This window comes from Cyprinodon tularosa, unplaced genomic scaffold, assembly GCF_016077235.1.
Source record: "Cyprinodon tularosa strain WSP-4 unplaced genomic scaffold, ASM1607723v1 ctg294, whole genome shotgun sequence".
Taxonomy (NCBI): Eukaryota; Metazoa; Chordata; class Actinopteri; order Cyprinodontiformes; family Cyprinodontidae; genus Cyprinodon; species Cyprinodon tularosa.
In genome coordinates, this window is record NW_024039001.1 from 1,327,601 (window position 1) to 1,350,229 (window position 22,629).

Genomic DNA, 22,629 nt, shown 5'->3' on the forward strand with positions numbered 1-22,629 from the left:
AAAGTACAATGTGATTCTGTACTGTATGCTGCAGATGAATTAGGTTTATGTTGACAATTATGGCTTACAGCTGATTGTAAAACCCAATTCAGTTTCTCGGAAAAGTTAAATAACATTTAAAACAAATGATACAAGTGTTTTGCTTTTTTAAACAGAAAGATTGAATGAACGAGGAGAGGACTCCTGAATTACTGGAAGTTTAGCAAAAAGTCCCTTACAACTTCCACAAGGTGAAAGAGAAAAAGAAAATGAAGAAAGAAAGAAAGAAAGAAAGAAAGAAAGAAAGAAAGAAAGAAAGAAAGAAAGAAAGAAAGAAAGAAAGAAAGAAAGAAAGAAAGAAAGAAAGAAAGAAAGAAAGAAAGAAAGAAAGAAAGACTAGTCAGTATATCTGCATGCACAAATGATAGACTTAATTTATCTGAAAATTGCTCTGCATATTTAACATCTCAATTAGCCATAAAGAGCAGCATCCCTCAAAACACGTATCTGTAGGAAAATGGACCAATGAAGAATCATTAACTGACAAAAGCTCTTGTTAATATAATTTTCCATTGTCGGTGGAGGTGAGATTTGCTGGGGGGATGATAGAAATGGTCTCATGGAGCCAGCCTTGGGTCTGCTAGCTGTGTATAGCTTATATAATGTCAGACTTTCTCCTTTTCTCATAGTCCAGTCTTGATCATTTTTACTAAAAAGATATTGTTAGCCTGGATGTTTTCTCTGCAGATCAACAGAGAGCTCCACCATGATGGCCCGAATACAGATGAAACAATAAGAACTGCTGTCTCTCATATTGCAGCACAAATGAGCCAAACAGTTTGTCCTGGGAAAAGGTACTGAGCAGACCTAAGAGTTTGTTAATGTCCTTGATGAAAGTTCTTGGATTTGCTGATAGTTAACATGCATCCCTGTTGAGTTCAAAAAATCCTATCTTTAGGTTTAAACCACAAAACTTCAGGTCAGCCTTCTAAGATGAGATATTGTAATGAAAACTCACAGGGAGTCCTGGTTCTCCCTTCACTCCATCTTTTCCGGGAATCCCAGGAGGCCCTGGAATAACATCTGCTGTTGTGGATCCTTGGGGGCCAGGTGGTCCTGGGGGCCCTGGAGGCCCTGGGAGACCCTGAGGATAGAAAATATAATGCTAAGAATGAGTCCTATTTCAAAAAATTAGATTTCTGTAAGCTTGAGGTGCTTTGTAATAAGGTTTCTTTGTGGAACAAGACAAAGTAAAAGCTGCAAATCTACCTTTGTTGACAATACTTTTTGCTAAATGGCTCCAGTTTAGTCATAGTGGATGATAAACTTCTAAACAGAAACCTCTTAAATTTTACTTAGGTTTGGACTTTGACTAGGCCATTCTTTTCATAATCTGGGTGCTGATGACTGGCATAATTGTTCATTTCATTCACCAGTCCAATTCTGCTCAGTTTTCTCATCAATGCTCATCTGATCCACCTGCTCATGCCTCTATTAAAGGTACTTATTCTTAATCATCAGTGGCAGATTATTCTTGAGCCCTTGGTGAGAGTTTTTCTAGTGTCACTCCTGAATCGTGTCTGTCTTCTCTCTTTGAGCCTGCCTGCCCCTGTTCTGATCTGTCTGCCTGACCTGTCTTCAGATTCTACTGGATTCTATTGTGGACTGAACTTCTGTCCCTTGACTTGGCCCTCTGGATTATCCTGCCTTCATTCATCCGTGCAGATCTGATCTCCTGTCAGTTCTGTGTCCTTCAATTCTTTGGCGTCTGAAACTCTCTTTGCGGAAACCGCTGCGTCTTGTCAGCGGACCGGCTGCTATCACCTTGTTCTCTGGGCAAGGACTGAACTTTAAACCAGGTAAGTGACTCACGCTCTGGGATTATCCTCCTTCAGATTTTCGCGGTCATTAACCTGTTTCCTCTCTCTAGAGTTACCTGCCTCAGACGCCCTAGCTGCTGCAACTCTGATCCAGTGTTGCTTTAATAAACGCCCTTGAAGTTATCCCACTGTCTGTTTTGGCTGAATACTGGGTCCTTCTGTTCTGAGTCATTACAATTCTAACATACGAGTATGCTTTGATCTGAGCCATTTCAGTGCAGCCTTGGCTGCTTTAAGTGTTGCTCTGCAGGAAGATGAACCTCCATTCTAGTAGCCTTGCTGTATTGCAAAATGTATCCTCTCATCCCCAATAATCTTTTGTGTCCCTATTAAAGCAAAGCATTCTCACACATTGATGCTTCCAATGTTTTACTGTGGAGAGGGCTCTTAAAGGGTAAGTCACACTTTTAAATTTGATCACACTGTTTTTTACATGCAAGCCAAAGAAAAGTTAAATCTAGGTTTCCATATACCCTTCTTGCTCACTCTCACAGAGCAGATTTCTTTGATTTTGTTCTAGACTTAAGACTTAGACAAACTTTATTGTCATTTTGTACAAACTGGGTGTATACAAACAAAATTTTATTCAGTACAGCTCTCAAGACATGTCAATTTCTTAAAGTGCAGCAGTGATAAAATGTAAACATGGTGATCCGATGTAAACATAAGAATGTTTTTCTTCATGGTATTCTTTTACATAGGCAAAGCAAATGTATTCATAAAGCACAATTCCGAACACAAACATTCAAAGTGCTTTTCATAAATTTAACTTAAATAAAAGCAAATAGAGAACCAAATAAAACAGTTCAACCACAGTTGTAGGCTAACAATATCTCAGGTAACAGTTTAACATCAAGAGTCAAATGCAAGAACTCAGGCTTTCAGCACTTTTAGATAAGTGGAGCATAGGAAGTAATGCTCCTTCTCCATGTTAGATTCTAGTTCTGTATAAAGGCTTGATCTAGAAGATCTGAGTTGTTTGGGAGGTTGATACTTTGACAACAAATCTGTTATGTATTGAGGTGCCTATCCATTCAGTGATTTACAGACTAACAGAAGGATTCTAACTACAGGAAGCCAGTGGAAGGACTTCAGAACTGGGCTGATGTGCTCTACTTTCTTAGTTCTAGTGAGAACATGGGCAGCAGTTGTTTGGATCAGCTGCAGCTGCCGGATGGTCTTTTAAGGCAAACCTATGATGACAGTGTTGCAGTAATCAATTCTACTAAAGATAAATGCATGTATGAGTTTTTCTAGATGCTGCTTGGACATTAGTCCCTAACCTGACTCCACCAGATGGATTTGCTCCGCACATCCATCTGGAAACCTTCCGTTGAAGTAATTTTGGGAAGGGGCGAAAATACTGGTTAGCTGATTGGCCTATGTTGGTGATAGACGGGCCAATTAAATCAGATCAACAAAGCATATGATGTACTAACAGAGCGACAACGAAAACACAACCACAAGCCAGGCTAACTCTTGCCGAAACCAGTCGGGAGAAGAGCAAAAACATCTTTTCCTCTGAGAAAAGCCTCCAGATCAGTGTTTCGCTCTTCTTTCAGTAAAGAAATACTCTGTAATTCCGATAAAACTTGCTCGATAGCCACGCTAAAGCTAGTTTCATCGGCTAAAGCCGACATGTTCTTTAGACTGAACTGTTGCGCGTCATTGCGTCACACCTCAACCCGCCTCAAAGCCAACGCTGATTGGACGTTCATTTGGTGAACGGCTCCAAATTTTCTTTAACGGAAAGTAGCCAGACTGATCTGCGAGTGAAACCTTGAAAGCTCGAGAGATCAGGATGATCTCACGAGGCTAATTAGTCAGGATTTCCATAAATGCCAGATTTAACAAATGATTGTCCTTAAGCTCCTCATCATGGAGCTCTTCGTATTCAAACCCGGGTCGGCCGCGTCAAGGACTAAGGACTCGACACATAGATCCTGTGCGCCAACCACTGCGCCACCAAAGTTGGTTTGCTATTCTGTGTTCATCTATTCATTTTTAAATGATGGGTTGAACATAGATCTGTGAGAGGTTAAAAGCTTGAATAACTGTTATATAGCTTTAAACTTCTCCAGTCTGTTCTTCCTGATTCATCTTCGTTGTCCCTTGGTCTTTTGGAAACTACTATATCTATTGACTAATTATCGCTAAAAAAAAACTCTGATGTCCACTGCATGAAAAGTGGGATTTTCGTCAATATGCGGCACTGTAGATTGTCGTGGAACTTCAGGTTAGCGGCAGTTTACGACAATTTGCAGGCTTTGCCGAAAACTCCCGTAAATTGTCAGAAATTGACGTGGAATTTCTTAGGCAGTGTTCCCCCCATGCCCCCCCCCCATGGAATTCTAGGGGAGGCTTTAACATGTAAATGAACATGCTGTGAGCTATACAAATGCAAACCAGGGTTGCAGGGGGGGTTTTACCCCAAGTGACATCTTTCTGGGTAAGAAATTCTCTGATACAAAGAGATCAGGCTTAGTATAGCCTCTTACATTTTAGCTTGAATTGATTTATTTAATTAAAGTATAGAGACCAAAACAGATCTTTAGCTGACAATGCAATACATTTAGAGCAATAATTATAAAAAAAAAAAATTGCATTTAAGATAAAAAATAAAATGTTGTCTGTCAATATGCTCAATTCACAATTACTTAAGTGGAAAAGTTTCAAGAAATGAGTCTGAGATGATTTACTTTATAACATGGCGCATTATCCTGTTGGAAGTAGCCATGAGAAGATTGGTACACTGTGGTCATAAGGTCCGGCCAGATCAAGATCCGCAATTGCAATCGCACCAAACAGGAAAAAGAACATCGACAAATTCCGTTTCGTCAAATTAAAATATAGCAGCAACAGATCGGTGACTAGAAATTATAGCACAATACTTATATATATATATAAAAAAAAAAAAAACTAACACCGTTTATTTAAATGATTGGGTCCAAACTATTGGTTATTCACCAACAAGGAAGCAGATTTCTCATCTCCATCAAAATATTTATTTTATACCGAGGGACTTAAACTTTAATCAAATCCATTCAAAAGAAACTTCTTATTACAGGAATGAAAAGAGATGCTGAGTTTGGAAGTAGTGAACAAGTTCATTAAAAAAAAAGCAGTTTTGAATTATCCTTATCCCCGTTACAAAAATCTACAAAAATATATATATATATATTTGGGCAGAAACTGAACATGTGCTGGATGATGGTGGGATTTTTTTAATATGTCATATTAAATTAAGCGCTCACAGGGTTCATACAGGAATGAGTGACTCTAATTTAATGCTATTTTAATGCTATTTGAAATGATTTTAATGCCATCATCAAGAACCATGTACACAAGTTATTAGTGTACATGAAATATGAAGGAGCTGCAAGCAGAGTTCCATGACTCCTGTATGTATGTAAACACACACACATACACACACACACACATATATACGTATATATATATCCTCTAGCTTTTTCTCCGCCTGGAGCGATATAATATATCTGACGAAATTGTTTTTATAAGCATTTTTTATTAAAGAATTATAAATACTTCGATAAACATATTTAAATAATTTTAGTGCCAATTAAGGCCTTGATTAAAAAAAAAAGAATGATTTTTTAATTATTTTTATTGATCCGCGGAAACCCTGGTTCATCTCGCGCATGCGCTCTACGATCTCCAAGAAACTTAGAGCGGCGGTGTGTGCAGCCACAGTGGAGGATGTATGCTTTGCTTTGTGCAGGCGGTCTGGAGCGTCTGGATTTCGGGGTAAAACTCCTCTTGGACGCGATGTCGACTCTGCATCGAACAAGACGAACTCAAAGAATAGATGCTAGCGGTAAATATATGTTCGATTACTGCCTGCTAAGCTAAAAGCAGCCTAGCCTAAGCTACCGGCTAATAGCGGCTAATAGTAGCCTTGCTAGAACAAGCTTTATTAAAGTGTATTTTTTGTGATTTACAGGTAGCAGTACGCCGTCTTAACAACTCGGAGACTAATTGCAGGCGCTATGAACCGGAGCAAGGGTAAGATTTAAAGAATATGCTTTCATTCTGCGCTAAAAGGAAATGGATACGGATGGATACCGATCATAGCTCTACATTTTGTTTTCACAGACGGCAAGTCCAGATTTGCACGATGTTGATAAAGACGACATTGTGTGTAAGTGACTTGTTTTAATGTTTTCTCCTTCCTTGTTACTGTGACTTGCGTTTGATTTTTTATTTATACCACTCTCATTTAATTGTTTTCCAGCTGCCTGTAAGACGTATTTTCAGACGGTACGCAGGAGCTTCAGATATACGCAGCCAGCCAACACGCTGCGTGCGGAGGCAATCTGCTCTGAGTCGGGCCAGAAGAAAGAGGGTAAGACTTTATTTGGTGACTATTTTTCAGGTGCATTGATAGATGTGTTGTGTCCATACGCAGTGCGCTGATTCATTTTTTTTTTTCAGCTGCTGAAAGCGAGGCAGAGTGTGCTAGCAGATGAGGAAGTGGAACTCTGGAAGTCCGCCGTCGTCGCGGTGTCTCTGGATGGATTGTACGGTCGCCGCCATTTCGTAGGCCGGATCTCACTGAACTCTGTGTTAAGCTGCAGTCCCGGTTAGAAGCGATGCCGAAGTACAGGGCCACGCACAGTAGGCGTCTGCACATCGGACCTGCCTCGGAGGGAATGCTGCCAGTTACCTCCAACCTCGAGGAAGCAAACGGACCGTTCACGGAGTTGTAATTTTTAGAAACGCATGTGTTTGGATACGCGTTGTATATAGTTGTGTGTGTTTTAATAAAGCTCTTTCTTTGCATAAACAGCTTCCCGGCAAATCTTCATTTCCTGTATAAATTCATTCATGTCCTTGATGGTAGCATAATAATTGTGTAGTAGTGTAGGATAACATAAATACACACCATATGAATGAATAAATATATGAATGAATAAATATATGAATGAATAAATAAATATATATATATGAATAAATATATATATGTAAATTTATATGTAAATATATATATATGCCAACCAATCACGAGCGACTTTACTTGTTTAAAAAGAAGTGGTTCCGTCCAATACTCAGTAAGAAAATTAAAGCCTGGCGTGGCCACGTGTGGTTTTGCTGCCAATCACGAGCGATTTCACTTGTTTGAGAATAGTGGTTTCAGCCAATACTGAGAAGGTTATTCAAGCCAGACCTGGCCAGCCGCGCGGGTTTGCTGCATTCATATGCTAATTAGGGCCATTAGTACAGCTGATCGCTCTCCACATACATCACGGTACGTTTTCGACAATTTGTGGCACGACAAACGCGGACAAGCACGGGTTGCAAATTGTCGGAAACTGACGAAAATCAGGCAGATCTGCGGGAGTTTACGGGGGTTTACGGGGACGAAAGTCTCACTTTTCATGCAGTGGTCTTACCAAAATGGCTGAATGATCACTCTATGATCAATTTACACACACGTGGGTTTTGTCTACTTGTTAGGTTATTATTAGCTGCATTGGATTTTCTACAGTTCTACACTAAAGGAGGTTGGATACTTATTGTTTGTCTAAAATCCAAATTAAATGAAACAAAGATTGTTTGTAATGTAAGAAAATAGTTCCTTACCCTGATGACCTCTGAATCACTTTCAAAGTCATCAAATCCAGACCCCTCCTGTACAAAACACAGCATGCTATTGGTTAAATCCCAGATCTCAAAGTGAAGTAAGCTTAAGCCACAGGTGACAAACCCAACTCCTTATCTCCTTGTGTCTATGATCCAGGAAAAAGAAATCAAATGGCTGAATATCCTTCTCAGTATGCAGCTAAGCTCTTCAGAGTGAAGCGTATGACACATCTATTTGATTCAGGTGTTTTGAAGCAGGGGTACCTCTAAAAGTTGCAGGGCATGAGCCCTCAATGACTGGAGTTTGATACATGTGGCGTTGGGCATCACTGCCCTTAGTAATAAAAAGATTAGCATGGCGTGGAAAACAAACCATGGAAGATCTTCTTGATGGACCAGGAGGTCCAGGAGGACCAGGAGGACCAGGAACCCCAAGACCAGGATCCCCCTGAGAAAGACAGCCTCAGTATTAGCAGTTCAACTGGGAACCTTTTAACAAATCTTTGAAGTGCGTCTAATGTGTCTAAATCTGCTGGTTGTTTCACAGTAATTAAAAAAATGTTTCTTACTTTCTCTCCTTTCTCACCAGGGTCTCCTTGTAATCCAGGGAAACCTGTTGCTCCCTAGAAAAGAAAAAAAAGAAGAAAAATAATCTTAGCTACACTGTATGTTTCAGGTAAGCTTGGATGGCGAGACCATTAATAAAAAATACAGACAAAAAACACCAAAAAAACCAAAACATAAACCAAAAATCAAACATCATAAGTTGAGTTAAAGCACTGACCAGCTGCTTTATTACGTAAATATTTTTAATTGACTGTTAACTCAATTACCAAATCAGCTGTACAGACAGTTTGCTGAACTTAAAAGAAGCTAAAATCATATTTGTGAATTTTATAATGTACTGACATGCTCAAATTTTCACTTAAAACAATTTCTCACTGTTTACAGAAAACAATGAAAATGAAAATAAAACTATCCAGTCAGTACATGATCCTTGTTGATATCAGATGGGGAGACTGGTTCAAGACAATAAGATAGGCAACATCAGCGCTTTTACTACTCATGCAATCAAGCTGTGGAAATCTATTAGAATAGATAAAGCAGCACTGGAAATGAAAGGGAGGGAAAGAATATTAAAGGAAAGGAAAGGAAAGGAAAGGAAAGCAAAGGAAAGGAAAGGAAAGGAAAGGAAAGGAAAGGAAAGGAAAGGAAAGGAAAGGAAAACACTCTAAGGCTATGCAGTCTTGAGGGATATTTTCTTTGAACACTGTGGGCCCCTCAGTAGCAGTTCAGTACTGTTTGAGATCCAGGTTCCTCCTGTTTAAGAGCTACACTGCATCCATCTTTAATCCCTGATTTCAGCTGAATAAGGCATCATATCAAGAAGCTCAGATAATCTTCAACTAGTTAACTCTAGTTACACTCATCAGATCTCAAACCTGTGGAGCTCCTTTGGCTCGTTCTGAAATGAGAGGTTTGCACCATGGACATGCATCCAGCAGCTCTGCATAACTCTAAATAGCTCAAAACCTCTGAAAAATATCTCCAACCACAGAACACGGGGATTCTTTACTCAACTCTGACTGGATAAGTAGAAAAGTGACAGAGAAGAATTCTTTTGTATAAATGACCAGTTTGCCCCCTAACAGGATGCTGTCCTAGGCAGATTCCCTTCAAAAACTCAGGTGGAGTTTTCTGCATTCTTGCTCTCCATGCTATAAAATTCTGACATGAGCTTAACACATTTTACCTGCAACAAACATGAAACCAAAAAGGTTTACTTACAGGCAGACCACGTTCACCTTTCATCCCCTAGAGAACAGATAAAAATAGAAAACCATCCATCAGAGTGTACTCTGCCCTGTAAGCCTGATAAACAACAGAACACTGCTGTTCTGGAAAAAAATAAAACAACATAAAGCTGCATCTAAAAATAGAAGATGCTGATTACTGCAAATCAAACTAAAAAGCAGATTAGATTAAAAACCCACAGGCTCGCCATCTTTCCCAGGGCGTCCGGTTGGGCCAGGCGGTCCCTGCGGGCCTTGAGGACCTCTTGGTCCAGGGTCGCCTCCCTCACCTGACGCATGTCCTGGAGGGCCAGGGGGTCCTGGGGGACCAGCTGGACCCGGTTCCCCTGGTTCACCTTTCTGTCCTGAAGAAACCTGAAGGGACTTAATATTAACATGAATTTAAGGTCAGCACCGTCATCTGCAATAAAACCCTCTGACAGAGGCTAAAGACAAAGTCTAAGGTCAGGGAACTAATCAGCTGCAACTTTCTATGTGGAAAGCAACTTCAAAAGCAAAAGTTTAAATAGGCCACAGTTCCTTATATCTGGGACAAACTCACACTGCAGGGATCAGGCTGCTGCCTGGATGCTCAGCTACATGGAAACAGACTTTTAATGCTCAGCTTAATAAACTTAATGCTTTAATGTTTAGCCTAAAATGCAAAGCAGGTCTAGGAGAAGAAGCCAACTTACAGTGTCGGGCTGAATCTTAGAAGCATCAGTCCGAATCATTCCTGCTGTAACAGACACACATTCAGCACATTATGATTAAACAGTTCAGTATTTTGACAAAAATTACAAAATATTCAATGCTAATAAGAAAATAAATAGTCTAGACATGTTGGTTTGTTGCAGGTCAGGAGACAGAAAACAATACAGTGATAATAAGGTTATAGTGTTTGTTTACTACCATCTAGTGGTCATTTCTAGAACTACAATACCTCCTGCTTCCTTAAAGAATGGTAGCACATACTACTAAAAAAATCAATAGCAGAAAATATAGAAGTATTACTCTTAAGATCTATACGAATAATAGTAATTGTTACTATAAACATACATCTGGCAACCGTATATTAATAATAAAGATACATTTATGGATAAACACTTATAGTAAAAAAAACTGATAAAGAAAGTTATTGATGATAAAGATAATCAATTATAATCACATTCTTATACATAGAACAACAGTAAAAACAGAAATATATATGTGAAAGCAACAAAACATTTTTAACTTATTAAATATATTTAGTAACTAATATCACAAAACCCTCCCACCCAAAAATATTTTTCAATCAAATGTTCATAATATTCAACAATAGTTAAATAATATATTTGACCTCTTACTGTGGTGGACTCCACCTCCTCCCCAGAGGACTCCTCAACATCTCCATCTTCATCATCAATTAGTGATATTTCTGAGGGCGGGGCTCGAACTGGGGAGCCGTATATGGAATCCAGTTCTGGCAAAGGCTACAGATCAGACAGACGTGGAGACATATTACAAAAGTCAGTCATAGGAAAAAATATATTTTTTTAAAGTAGCACAATGTTAACTTTTGGAGGGACATGTTTAGACATTTCACCTAAAAATAGTGGTTAAAGAACTTCAACTCCATTTTAAATCTACGCCTTCTGATCAATTTTTCCTTTTAAAAAGAAAATAAAGTCAGCCTAACATAAAATGAGGTATGTTTCATTTTCATAAACCTGAAACTAGAAAAGCAGAGACAGACTTAACACCACCTTGTATGTATATATGATGCCTTATCACAGCCCTGATCGTGCTGGAGTCATCACCGTGGAGAATGGCTGGTACTTAGTTCACAGATGATGAATATCACATCATGCAGTCCAGTGAGGTTAATCTAAGTCGTTCCTATACCGTACGTTTTCCACTGATGAAACTGGGCTTGTTCAGCAGCAAATTACATTTAATTTTGTAAGTGATAAATATTAATTGTGTGCATCTTTCTCAGTCAGCTTTCTCTCAGCCCAAATTCTCAAAAAGCTTCACTTATGAACATCCCACCTATCCTCTGTTTATCCCAAGGTTGCCATCTGCTTCAGATGTTCTAATCTTGGACATGTTTTGGCATTTCAACAGGATGATGACACCAAATTTACCATAGTTTAGATTAGGATGGGTAAAGCCGGCATAAAATAAAGCTTATTTAATTACATAGATACAAGCTTGTTAAAAGTTAGGAGCTGTGCCTAAGATATCGATCTGACGGAGAAATCCAAACTGGGTTCTGCATTTTGAACATTTTTCTTACTGGTTTCCAATTCCAATTTTGTTTTATATTTAAGGTCATTAGTTAAAGAAAATGACCTAAGAATTTACTTTGCAATCTCTGAGTTATTTTATGGGTTGGAGTCGTTTTAAGTTGAAAAATATCAACTTTTTCTGCTTTAAGTACCTATTAGCCTCATGATGCCTTTTATCTATAAAGCATGGAGGTAACAGCATCATACTGTGGGGTTTTTTTGCTCTGTCACAGGTACTGGTAAGTTGCATAAAGTACAATGATGATATCAAGGAGGATGGACTGGATCCAAATCGATCACTTTGAGCGAGTGTGGATTAGGAAAAAAACTAAATCTGTTTTATTCATATCTTTACACACGGTTGTCTTAAAATTAATCAGATTTTAAAAAATGTTATGGTTTAAATATCTAATTCTGGAAAGAAACCACTCTATTACAGACATACATCCACTAAATGTACTGAAAGTTGACCAGAGCAATGCCTCCAAGTGCATTTAAGACAATAAATCCTCAGACATTTTGTGATAACTTTGTGCCAACATGACCCCAGTTCAGCAGTAATAGACATGCCAGTCCAAACCTGAAGTTACAGTTAAACCTTAATAAGGCCAAAGATCTTTACATCAGCTTCGGGTTTTACTGTTTAATTCTTTGTTGGCTGAAGCTCAATTTTTACAAGGCAAAACTGATGTGTTGCGAAATTGTTCCCATCAAAAATCTGGCAGGAAAGCCAATGAGTACATTAGAGCGTTAAACACAGATACATTTCATTGGTAAACAGCAGTCCCCATACAAGCATGGCCAATATCATTTCTGTTAAGCAACAGATGATATAAAGATTAAAAAGCCACCATTCTGGCTATCTAAAAAAAAAAAAAAAAAAAAAAAAAAAAAACATTTTTGTAGCTTTTCTAAAAATAAAATGATCAATCCTTTACAAATGACATAAAAATCCTTTTTTTTTAACAGAAGGAACTTCATGTTACATTTTTGTTTCAGGGATATCTGATTTTAGTTTATTGGGAATATGATTTTTAAGACAAGATACGTTGAGGACAAGGAAGTCTAATGCATTTTGAATAATTTTGTTAAATGAATTCAACAAATTACTGAGAGTTTATGGAAATGTTATAAAAGGACTTAAAAATCAAGAAATACAAAATCTAAACTGCTGGAAATGCAGCTTATATTATACTACAACTATATGAAATTGTGTTTAGTATTTCACAAAAATGTCAAGATATATCAACATATAGCCATATAGATCTTTATCAAAATTAACAGATAGATACATAAAGGTCAAAAAAGAAAACCTACTGCCCCAACACAAATTTAATTTAGATTAGGATTTACTTATTATATGCTGCTTGAAACAAGTCAAATCACAACAACTAAATTATTCTAAGTGGCATCTTCAAAGGAAATGCAATTGTGCAATAATTAATCCCTTTCCTATGAAGAATCTTTGCCACGTTGCACCTTCTGCTTTTGTGACATGCTGCAATATGCCACATAGAATAGTTTGGTTCGGTAGGTTTATGATGATCACGTGTAATTCTTTTGATCGATGTCATGTTTGGAGATGAGATCTTTTAGCTTGCTCACAAAGCAGGACATCTCCTAGGATTCCCTGATGCTTTATTCAATTATTCTTCCTTTATCCACAAAGTAAATTTCCTGCACCAGAGGAGGGGAGGCCTCCCCACAGTATGATTAAGTCATAACCGTGCTTTACTGCCTCTACATCCTTCTTTAGATGTATAGCTGATCTAAAGACCCACAAAGTTTGAGTTTTGTTTCAATAATCACAGCTGACTGCACGTCTTGGAGCGCATGTAGTAAGACAACCCCCCCCCCACTTTCTCCAAGACTTGCTGCAACTTTTTTATGCTTTTCAATGTATTTAAACACCTTTCCCTTCCCAGGAATCTTGTGGAGATTTCTGATAGCTTCATCTTCCTGCCACTGGACGGTGTTGGAATACTCTTCTGTTTTTTAATCTGAAAATTGTGCTTCTAACGTTATTTCCTGTAACATATAGAGCCCTTTTTTGTTTGTGGAAGTTTATAATCTAAAACGTATTGACTGAGTGACATTTCTAACATGCAGTCCCATCAGTCAGTCTGGTCAATTGAGGGGTTTTGTCTCAATCACTTGTTAATCAAATAAATCAGGTCCAAGTTGCTGTAGTTCTTGAAAGTAGGATGAACTTTGGTGAAATTCTCACAGATTACCTAACTGGTTGGTGTCCCTTCAGAGGATTTTTCATGTATTGCTTAAAAATCTGATTTAACTTGTTACCGTTTTTCTCTTCAAACCTTAGGTCTTAGACTTACACTTAGACTTAGACAGATTTATTTTGTCATTTTGTATACACTAGAGGAAACAAAAAGAAATTTGGTTATAAAAATTTGAAATTTCGTTTAGGTCCTGTTTTAACTTGAAGTATGTCTGGATGCGCCGTGGTCCTTGCTATTGCTGGTTGGTTGTTTATCAAGTTTTTATTGGATTTTTTTTTTCTGTGTTGGGTTGTGCTCTGGTTTCCTCTGATTTTCTTCTTCTGAGTTTCATTTGTAACACCTGTATGATGTGAAATCCCCCCACAAGTATAAACAGTCATCACAGAAAAACAAGAAAAATTAGTTTAAAAGCTTTTGATTTAAGTGTTTGACTGAAATATGCCACAAAGTTCTTCTTGAAACATCTCCTCTATTTTTAAAGATCATGTTAGCAAAACTACAAATGAGCCACAGTAGTATGAATGAGCCTCACTGCCAGAGATGGGAAGTAACGAAGTACAAATACTTTGTTACTGTACTCAAGTAGATTTTTCTGATATTTTTACTTTACTTTACTACTTATTTTTATGGCGACTTTTTACTTCTACTCCTTACATTTTTACACAAATATCTGTACTTTCTACTCCTTACATTTTAAAAAATTGGCTCGTTACTTTAGTTTTGAATCATTTCATTGGAGTTACCGTTATTATTTTTCACGTCATCAATACCAAATTCAATCTAATTGGATGGGAATCTACGTTGCATTTGACGCACCACTACAAGATGAATCGACAGATTCGGCGGTATTCATTGGCGGCAAATCATTGCAGCTTGGTGGCGGTGGCGTTAGCATAGTAGCATGGACGACGAGATGATTGAAAATGAACACAACAGAGATCTAGTCCTATTGGCAGACATCCATTTAAAATGTAGGTAACGGCATGAAAAAAGTGGTTTCTACTTTTATTTTTATAATTTAAGTAAATTTACATGCCTGTACTTTGTTACTTTTACTTGAGTAAAGAAGTTTAATCAGTACTTCCACTTTTACCAGAGTATTTTTTAACACAAGTATCTGTACTTTTACTCAAGTACGGAAAGTGAGTACTTTTGCCATCTCTGCTCACTGCCCTTAAAATCTACTTTTTCTCCTTTTCCGTTTTGTTACATTTACCGTAATGTTTCAGATCAAACAGATTCATACATTTAACGGCGGTTAAAACATATGAATCTAATATTCACAGAGAATGATTCCCCACTCAACCTGGACCTGTATAGAAATATAATTATTAAAAAACGTATTCTATCATTAAAAAAATTCTAGAAAATCACAGTTTGGTTACAGAAGCCACATACAGACTTTGTTACTGCTAGATCTGTAAAACCTACAAATCCTTCAAAATGGACAATAGAGGTTTTTCTAATAGAAAGAAGCATAACCAAGGACAAGTATTAGATCAGCTATATGCTACAAACCCTTTATGCATTATATTAAACTAACCTGTTATAGCCATTCATTATTTTTCTACCTGACAGATAATAAATAAATAAATAAATAAATAAATAAATAACAAGCAACACGTCTTGCCCAAAATCAAAGAGATTCAAAAAGACGTGAGAAACAAAACAAAAAAATAGACCAGGCCGCATTTTGGATCCTTTTTTTCATCCTTCTGGGATGTGAGAAGCCAATTAGCAATGCCACAGAAAAAGGGAGTGTCCAGACATGTTGGCAGAGCAACTCTGATGATCTCTGCTACCACTGAAAATACATTTGAAATAAACTCTGCTTTGATTTACACTTGTAGAATAATTTTTACCCTAAGATTTTCCTGCTAGCTATCATGGAAACATAGTAACCGCATTTAATTCAACAAGGGGCTCTTTCAGACCCCGCTGAGCTATGGATACCGATCTTTTCATCCAGCTCCTGAAATGAATCCGACAGGTTCCCCTGTGGAGCTATTTCTGCATGTATAATATCATGGCTCTCTCCCCGCTTGTCTGTCAACCCTGCACCCTGTGGTGGGTCGTTGAGAACACAGAATTGGCAGAAAGTACCATATATCACTGTGATCCAGTTTCCAACAGACCCGCAAGGATAATAGCTGTTTCCTTTGGTTTGGGTCCAATTTAGTAAAATTACAGAAAGAGAAAAAAAGCTGAAGTTCAGCATACATACCGTGGGGTATTCTCTCTCTTCTATAATCTTCCTAACTTCATCTGTGTCCTTTGAGTCTTTATAATCTTCATCTCCACTTCCAAAACCAGATGCCTGAAGCAAACATGAGAATAGGAAAATTAAAAGAAATTGAAACAGAACTCAAACATTTAAGAAAACAAAGCAGGACAGAGATATAATCTTGCTGGAGCATGAGAGAAAAAAAAAAACTGTTTACAAAAAAACCTGCTTGAGGCTTCTGTATTTCCTTCATCATCCCAGGACAATAAAGGTCACCTACATTAGCCAGAAATTAAAATTAGACTTTAACTGTAATTTCTAAAAATTTGCTGACACAAAATCCGCTTTGAGAGATGAGCCCCTTTTAAAACCCAGAGGCACCATCTTTGGAGTGATTGCAGAATGTCTGGAACTTTAAAAAGAGATTATATTTAATATTCCACACTTAAATGCTAATTAATTTTCTTGTAAAGGCACAGCCAATTACCTACTAGATGAAACAGACTATTCTAATGGATATAAATAATAAAAATGACTAGATTACTTTAAAACATTTCTGCAGTTTTTGTTGCTCATTTTAGAGAGTTAAACTTATTTAGATGTATTACATAATAAAATATTTAAAGTCTTTATGTTTTATTTTGATGGTTATGTCTTTCATTTAATGAACAGCCTAAATTAAAATTCTCCAAATATCCCAAAATTTGCAAACATTTATTTTTTATTTTTTTTTGTATTCTTTAGCAATTGACAGTGGCATTTTTCAATAGTTGAAAAACATGTGCTAAACTACCCTTAAGTGCCTCTAGGGAGCTAAAACGTGCTGAATTGCCCTCTCGGGAGTCAAAGTGTGTACTACAGCACCCTCTAGGGCAGGGGTCTTTTTTATAGTGGTTTAATACACTAAAGGGCTGACTATATCTGCAGTGTGTTGCAGTGAGCTTGTCCCAGGTATGACGCAGAAATGTTTGATTTATGCTCAATATTAAAGCGTGGTCTGTGCTATGTTTATTCCACGCCACAACACAAAAGGGGAAAATCAGGAACCAGCTGTGCGTCTAGATACGGCCGAGGCGGTGAGGAAGTGGGGGCAAGTTTGTCTAACAGCGGAGGGACATGAAGGCGAAAAAGAGCAGGGATCCAGGTGGAAAAAGGATCTGAGCATTCTCACGCACCTCGCTCTTCTAGCTAGTCGAAATTCACGAGGCATTTTCCACAATTGCGGTCATACAAACAAAACAAGCAGATAAGGTACCAAACAGGAGATGCATAGTGTAGAGCGGATGTAGATTTGACCAATCAGAGGACTCCTGTCTGTGGCACATTCTGTGGTCACCTACAATTCAGGAGAGGTGCAGCAGAGTGTCAGCAGAGGGGGGCGGGGACATCTCTGCGTTCACCGTGACATCTATGCAGACGACATAGTTTTGATGTATAAATCAGCCTTTAGCGCACATGTTGCCGTTTCAGGCTTATATAAGACAAAAAGCATGCTAAAGTGCGCTCTCTGGAGTCAAAGTGGTGCCAAAATAACCCCTAAGGAGCCAAAAAGCATGCTAAAGAGCCCTCTCGAGAGTCAAAGCATGTGCTAAAGTGCCTTCTAGGGAGCCAAAACACAAGCTATAGTGTCCTTAACTGCCCTCTAGGGAACGAAAACAAGTGCTAAAGTGCCCTCTGGGGAGTCAAAGCATGTGCCACAGTAGTATGGGCTAAATAATCTTGAAGAAAACTGCTGATTAGACAGATGTTGAGAAGACTATTTACTGTACATCCTCCATATTAAGATACAAAGGTAGTTTTAAAGAGGTTGTCTATTCAGAGAGCAAAGGTGTGGAATGAAAACCTGAATCAGCCACAGGAATAATAGCAGCCTTTTGACTGTCAAGCAAAATCTATTCATGAATTTAGGTGCATCAAGATCCACTGCTCACAGACAACATCTACATCCAACCTACCAACGTTGTATTAGTCATGCCAATTAACTCCTGAACTTAAGACAAGAACCATACATTTTGGTCATTGTTCTAAGTCCACTTTTCAGATGAAAGGAGCATTTGCTTTTCTTTAGAACTCAAGATCTTAGAATCTGAAAAATGAGTAGGGAGTTAGATAATCCATGTAGCTTGAGGCCCAGTGTGAGGCTTCCACAGCTAATGATGATTAGGGGGCATGTCATCAGGGCTGGACTGGGGAAAATTTTGGCCTGGGTATTTTTGGGCTCAAACCAGTCCACCTGGTTTTGATAAAAGACATTGAGGACACTGAATCCTCCGAATGGAAACAACTTTTTTGGTGACAGCAAACCGAAACAAAAGGAAGTCTGTGGAGTGCCCTAGTCTAAACCAGGACCTGAATCCTATTGAGATGCTAGGACCTGATCCCAAATTTAGGAGAATTACAACAATTCTGCAAAGATGAGTGGATCAAAATTCCTGCAAAGCTCTTTAAAAACTCTCTGCAAGTTATCAGAAATGCTTGTGAGCAGTCGTTTCTGCAAAGGCTGTTTCCGACAACTTATTAGGTGTGGTGGCAGTCACTTTTTCACACAGGGCTGTGTTGGTTTAGATTATTTTTATTCCCTTAAGAATACAAAACTTTTATTTTTTATTTGTTTTTTCTTGTGTGTGATATTCTAAAACGCTCCACTCCAAAATATTAAATATTAAAAGAGGTAAAATCTCATTGAATAACTATGATTAAACTGTAATGACATTAAAAGAATAAAAATCTAAAAACATATGAAAGCGAGTCCACTTAAAGTAAAAAAGCAACTCCATAAAACCAAAAATTCTAAATCAGTGTACAGATATATGTTCATTTTATATAGCATAAGCAAACTAAATATTTAAGAAATGAACTTAAACTGTTGTCAACTAGAAGTGTTTATTTCATACTCATTACTCAGATGGAAATAATCTAACTATTTACCGAAAGAAATAATGTTGAATGTTTTAGACTTTAAAACAGGTCTATACCCCACACTGACATAGTAAAAATATGCAATTTTGCAGAATGTAAACTGCTCACTAAGGATACAAAAGACAGATAGAATCCCCTTATCTTCCTATCCAAATAAAAGGTTACCGACCAAACAGTTATTTGCTCATCACCAATTAGAATGACTTTCTGGCAGCTTGAAAATATTGCAATACTCTCCTCCCATCAGCAGAGGGAGTAAGAGTTCTTGTTTTTTAGAGCAGTGTAATGTGCAGAATGTTCTCATAAATGCAGACTCACATAAGGATCATCCTCCTCACATTGGTCATCTGGAGCTTTGGGATCTGATTTCAACACCAGTTGCTGAATGGAACCCTGCAGGAAACAAAGAGGAATCAATGAGAGGGAGCATCAATGCTACACCAACATTATTTGGCTCACTCTATGCTTGACACCTTTTATCTGTTTTAGACTGAGTTTGAAAAGCAAATCTAAACACCAGAGCTTGGCTTTAACTTAAAAAGCACCTAATGGGACTTTTTCATTGCTACCATCTCAGTAAGAGTTATCTCAACTATAAATGGCTGGTTGTTCATCACAGTTAAGTATCACAGCAATGTAAGTAGAGTTCATGGCACGGTGGGCCATCTAGATGTGAAAGTAAATAAAATACAACTATGGAGGACCTTCTGTACAGTTTATAACCTTTAGTTAGACCTATATAAAGAACAGAGAAAGCCGTGGAGGAAAAATAAAGCACTCTGGAAACTTGCCAAGGTGCTACAAAGTGGAAAGGGTCATAGAGACCGGTGATACCTCTGGAGGTGGTGCAGAAATCCACAGCTAATGAGATTGCATGAAGGGTTTAGCCCAAATGCAAAATAAAAAAAAAACACCATCCATCCACAGTGCAGACTCACAGCAAGGTTCACCTTTCCACAGGACAACAAGCCTAAACATATAAAAAATTGATAAAAAGAAGGGGTTTAGTTTGAATGGTCAAATTAATCTGCACATAAATCTAACAGAATCGGATGCTTGAAATTGATGTCAGACACTCTCTTTAGTCTGACGAAGCTTGGGCTATTTTGCAATTTAAACTGTTGTAAATACATTCATTTTTGGTGTGCATAGCTGACGGAAGCATACCCCAAAAATATGTAAAAAAGGTCAAAGGTCGTCCCAGTCACTGTGTACTTCTTGCTGACTAAAACTGAGTAATTGATTTAAACCCTTTGATAAATCTTTAGGGGATCCTTACAATTATATTTTTGTGGCCCAGATAATGGTATTTATTGGTATACAGGCGATTCAGACACTTACAATTTATAAATGTAAGTTGATGGCAAATGCTACTTGTCTCTATGTTGTTTTATTAGATCACTGCCAACCGGTGGTCTAAACTGTTATTTGGGATTTCAAATGTAGAGACAAAGCCATAGGTTTTAAAAAAGGAGATTCAGTCAAGCCTGTTTGTTTAGAGAAAAGAACAGAAGATAATCACCTGTTTTTAATCTAATAAGGCAGTGCCTGTGAAATTTCAATGTGGCAAAGAATGACAAACAGACAAGGGTGGAACTAATCGAAAAAAAGTAGAGGATTGGGTGGATAAGAGCCAGAGTAGCAAGCCAAATCACAGACATCTGTTTGTGCAGTAAACAACACATCTGAAACTAAATGTGCCACGCAATCCTCTCTACAGCTTTAAAACGTCAGTTCACTCTTTCATACCAGGTGAAGATGCAACTCAGTTTATTTGCTTGTGCAGCTTATTAAATGGAATCATCCATAACACGGTTTGTATCTGGGGATCCAGAACAGACATATTATGTTAAACTACATCCAGTCCACATTGAAAATGTTTTTCCATTGTATTTTGAAAAATATATAGAAGAAAAATCCTGAGAAGCCTTCAAGAGATATAAGGAGCATGTGTTTTTTGATTTGTGCAGTGACTTTGAGCGTGTTTTAGCACAAGTAATATCAGAACTGCAGCACAGCTAGCGGCTGCATGAAGGTAGAAAAATAGTAGACTCTCATTTAAACCACAGATGCAAAGGTGCACTGAAGAGTCAACAGTTACAGTTTGCATCAACTTTAGAAATTTTAAAAGTGCCCCCAAACACGTTTAAGGAAAAGTAAGCATTAGTTTTAATAATACAGTACAGCTAGTTGCAGATAAAATTCTCTTGTGCCATTACTTCAAAAATAAGAAGTATGCAAGTAAGTTTATTCATAAAGCAGATTTCAGTAATAAGACATTTTAAAATGCCGTACATGAGAAACACAACAATATAGTAGCGAGAGTACAAAACCATGCAGTGCAATAGAGATAATTAAATAATTAATGATCACAAATGATAGAAAAAATGTAATAATTAATACAACATTATTATTAAAACATAATGATACAATTATAGATAGAAATTTGAAAGGAAAGTTTGATTGTAGTAATGTTTAGATAGAAAAGCCAAAGGCCATTTTAAACATGTAAGTTAATATGATTCAAAGCATTTTAAAGATTCAGCACTTTTACAGTTTTCTGGAATTTTATTCCAGATTAGTAGAGCATAGAAACTAAAAGCTTCTCTATGTTTGGTTCTGGTTCTGGGTATGTAGAGTAGATTTGAGCCAGAAGACGGTCTGAGTTATTGAGTTCTGGATTATTTATAACCCATTTACCGAACAGGAGGAGAAAAGTGAAGAGATGCAGGAATATTTTCTGGTACTGTGCTTTCATTTTTATCCAATGTTCATCATCAATAGAAAACAGTGCTCATCCTGCAGCCCACACATCAGACAACATGACTCCTGGCTGATCTGTGTGATGGATGGACTGATGGTTGGACGGATACATTTTCCCTAAACAATATTCCAAGTGAACTTTCTTTTTTATTTCCAAAACAAATGTGTCATTACCATCCTTAAAAAATAGGATTACAGCAACAACATGAATGCAAATCTATAAATTTCCTATCTTTTCACCATTCTACACTAGGAAGACATTTTTCACTTTAAGGCCCAGAAGAAAAGGAGCTTTCCACAGCAGCAAACCATGGCTCATAAAGTGCTGCACACAAAGACTGACTCAATGTAACTCCAGAGACTAAGGCCATATGTAAGTCCAAGTCAGAGTTGGAGTTTTCATTGTTGTTTTTTTTTAACTCCCTATGTGTTCATCAAAAGCCATGAGTGAGAATATGACTGCAGAGAGCTGCTGCTGAATGGGGTCTGTTATTGCTCTCAGAGAGATTATCTCTGACAGAGCAGCCAATGCAAACACCAAACAGCTGCATAGACACCACTGCTCCTCTTTGTCTGAATGTAGGGAGGCATGGGAGTGATGAAAGACATGGCTTACTCTGAGGAGATGTGTAGGAATAGAAATGTTATAGCAGCAATGATAGGACATAAAAATCTCCCCGAAAGGGAGTGGATCCATTCAGCAGGTCAGTCCCAGTTCATTAGCAGTGTAATGACTGGTTCACAGCTCTCACAAAAAGTCAAATTAATGGCAAACACTGTTTTCTATTTCAATATGCGATAACATGAAGAAGTTTCCGTTGGTATGCAGTGAGAAGATATTTATAATTTTCCTTCAGTTTTAGATGAGATGAGAGTAAAAGATCAAACTGTTATCAATTGCTGAATAACAAAAACGACTAAGAAAAGATTTAAAAAAAAAACTGGCCAACTCATGGAGTA

At 37.7% G+C, this 22,629-nt stretch overlaps 1 protein-coding gene across 2 annotated transcripts in view; it reads right to left on the minus strand.

The window, feature by feature from the left end:
• LOC119787324 (collagen alpha-1(XVIII) chain-like) overlaps positions 1-22,629 on the minus strand; it is an 88,086-nt gene that overhangs the window by 17,673 nt on the left and 47,784 nt on the right. The window contains exons 6-15 of one of the 2 annotated variants that reach the window (XM_038291122.1): positions 19,225-19,299; positions 15,988-16,080; positions 10,593-10,725; positions 9,949-9,992; positions 9,455-9,637; positions 9,249-9,275; positions 8,030-8,083; positions 7,834-7,908; positions 7,461-7,508; positions 998-1,123 (exon numbers count right to left, since the gene is read on the minus strand). In XM_038291122.1, coding sequence (XP_038147050.1) covers positions 998-1,123; positions 7,461-7,508; positions 7,834-7,908; positions 8,030-8,083; positions 9,249-9,275; positions 9,455-9,637; positions 9,949-9,992; positions 10,593-10,725; positions 15,988-16,080; positions 19,225-19,299 — 858 coding nt within the window. The remainder of the gene's footprint in view (positions 1-997; positions 1,124-7,460; positions 7,509-7,833; positions 7,909-8,029; positions 8,084-9,248; positions 9,276-9,454; positions 9,638-9,948; positions 9,993-10,592; positions 10,726-15,987; positions 16,081-19,224; positions 19,300-22,629) is intronic. The other variant, XM_038291123.1, reaches the window with a different exon arrangement.